Source organism: Cyprinodon variegatus, unplaced genomic scaffold (genome assembly GCF_000732505.1).
Source record: "Cyprinodon variegatus isolate N-32 unplaced genomic scaffold, C_variegatus-1.0 Scaffold1069, whole genome shotgun sequence".
In the NCBI taxonomy this organism is placed as follows: Eukaryota; Metazoa; Chordata; class Actinopteri; order Cyprinodontiformes; family Cyprinodontidae; genus Cyprinodon; species Cyprinodon variegatus.
The window spans coordinates 143,142-145,318 of record NW_015151522.1 but is presented as its reverse complement, the minus strand read 5'-3'; the positions used below and the strand labels follow the sequence as shown (position 1 = coordinate 145,318).

Genomic DNA, 2,177 nt, shown 5'->3' with positions numbered 1-2,177 from the left:
GACGGAGGAGACTCATCCACGACCTCCGACACTAAACTCTCCTCTTCTTGCATGTTTCCTCTGTCCATAGCGTTCCTTGACAGTGTCGTTTCTAAGTCACCAATTTAGTTCTACTTGGTCCCAATGGAATTTCCCATTGGGAACCTACTAGCACTAAGTTGCTAACTGGTTAGCAAGATGCTTCAGAGAAACCGGCCACAACCAAACATGCTAGCGAACCTTCCACCACAACAACCCTGCCCCCTTGATAAACGACCAATCACATTCACTTTATTCACTCGTGTAAAGTCGTGCACCACTCGGGAGAATTCAGAAAGTTGGAACAGCCGATTCTCTACGACTTCAAAGACATTGTGTGAACTAATGACTCATGCATGTTAGGTGATGTTATTAGATCAGGGTAATGGTGTCTAAGGAGAATATTTTTAATGTCTGCCTTCCTGTTTCTCTGATCTCAGTTGATCCAGCCCTGCAGTGCCGGTCCTTCTGTAACCCAGTACCCTCCAACGGTGCTTTGTGGGGCGGCCCCATCCTCTCCCTACGTGGTCAGCCCGCCTCCTGGACCTTTGCTGCCTCTCCTGACTTTCAGGAGCAACACAGAAGCTGTGGCTTTGGGTAAACAAAAGTTGTGCCATTGAACCTGTAGCAGGTGCTTGGCTTCCTGCATTGATTTTATTGTTGTTTTATTGAATTACTACATTTTTTTAAACAAATTAGATCAATCTTGCTCTGTTTTTGTTCAGGGAACCACAGTCCTCACGGCCATGCAGCATCGATCTGGACTGAAGACCTGACCCTGGCTCTGGAGACAGCTAAGAGGTCCGCATCAAAGCAGATGTTATTTATGTTCCTGAAACGTACCGTTAACTGACCCACTGACTGACGTTTCCCCGCAGTCTGTCGGTGGGCTTGGTGTGGGTGAATTCCAGCTGCGTCTCCGATCCCTGCCTTCCAGTCTGCGGCCACAAAGACAGCGGCACCTGNTAAAAAAAAGGAAAGTTTTAAGTCTACCCTTAAAAGTAGACAGGGTGTCTGCCTCACAGACTAAAACTGGTAGTTGGTTCCACAGGAGAGGAGCCTGATAACTAAAAGATCTGCTGAAGTTGCAGATTGAGAGTGAAGTGCCCCGCTAGGAACATAAGGAATCATAATATGAATACGTTCATATTTTTGGTGAACGGTTAACTGAACAGATCAGTTTTGAAGTAATGAACGTGAACGAGAGCGACGTTCACTCTGAGAATAATGAGTGACACACACAGCCCAGGTTCAATTGAAGACGACACTTTTCATTGGATAACATCAGGTTTTACCGCACTTATTACTCTAGTACTAGTCTGCTGATTCAGACTCATCTTCTGGAATTCTGATCCCAGTTTATTAATGTTAATGGCATGGGAGTTTTATGAACTAAAAAAGAAAGTACTTAACAAACACGTCCGTCACGTCCACTTCAAATTTAAAGCGACACATTGATTTAAAGCATCTAAGCTAACTTAGTAAATATCTGCTACTGAATGAGGAACGTAAGAAATCCTTTTTGATGCAGATTTTGTTATAGATCAGCAGAACCTTTCTATTCCTTTATGTTTCTGAAGTCCTGTGTAATTTGGCTAAATAAAGGCTTCGCTTCACATCCAGTATATCTTGACTGCATCCAGTATTTTCCTTTTCTTGCTATATATTATAGTCACACATCAAAGGATGAAATATGAGGTTCTATTGTGGATTGTGGCTTAGTTTACCAAATTAACTTGAACTACTTAATTTATAGGTTTGTGTACATTTAATAAATTTTTGAAACAGTGAACTATGAACGTGAGCTAGTTCATTTTCATCTGTGCGAACTTTAAGCTAGTTTTTTTAATTATGAAGTGAGACACCATTGCCTCATATTAGGGGTGGAACGGTTCACAAAATCCACGGTTCGGTTCGGATCACGGTTTCGTGGTCACGGTTTTCGGTTCAGTTCGGTATATGTTGATTGTTAGTCTGACATGTTGGTCATGTTGCTGTTAGCATAAACAAAACGTGTTGCACAATGCTTGCACACTGTTGCACTTTTATCCACAACTTTCTTTCCGCCGTCATCGTAGGTCACTCTAAATGCAAAGTGGTCCCATACAGCAGACCTATGCTTTGTGCAGGCCGCCTGAAGCGCAGCGGGGCGGAGCGGA

At 43.2% G+C, this 2,177-nt stretch overlaps 1 protein-coding gene across 1 annotated transcript in view; it reads left to right on the top strand.

The window, feature by feature from the left end:
• aldh16a1 (aldehyde dehydrogenase 16 family member A1) overlaps positions 1-2,177 on the top strand; it is a 26,227-nt gene that overhangs the window by 13,274 nt on the left and 10,776 nt on the right. Inside the window, 3 exon segments of the mRNA XM_015400082.1 lie at positions 459-615; positions 744-819; positions 897-998. Coding sequence (XP_015255568.1) covers positions 459-615; positions 744-819; positions 897-998 — 335 coding nt within the window.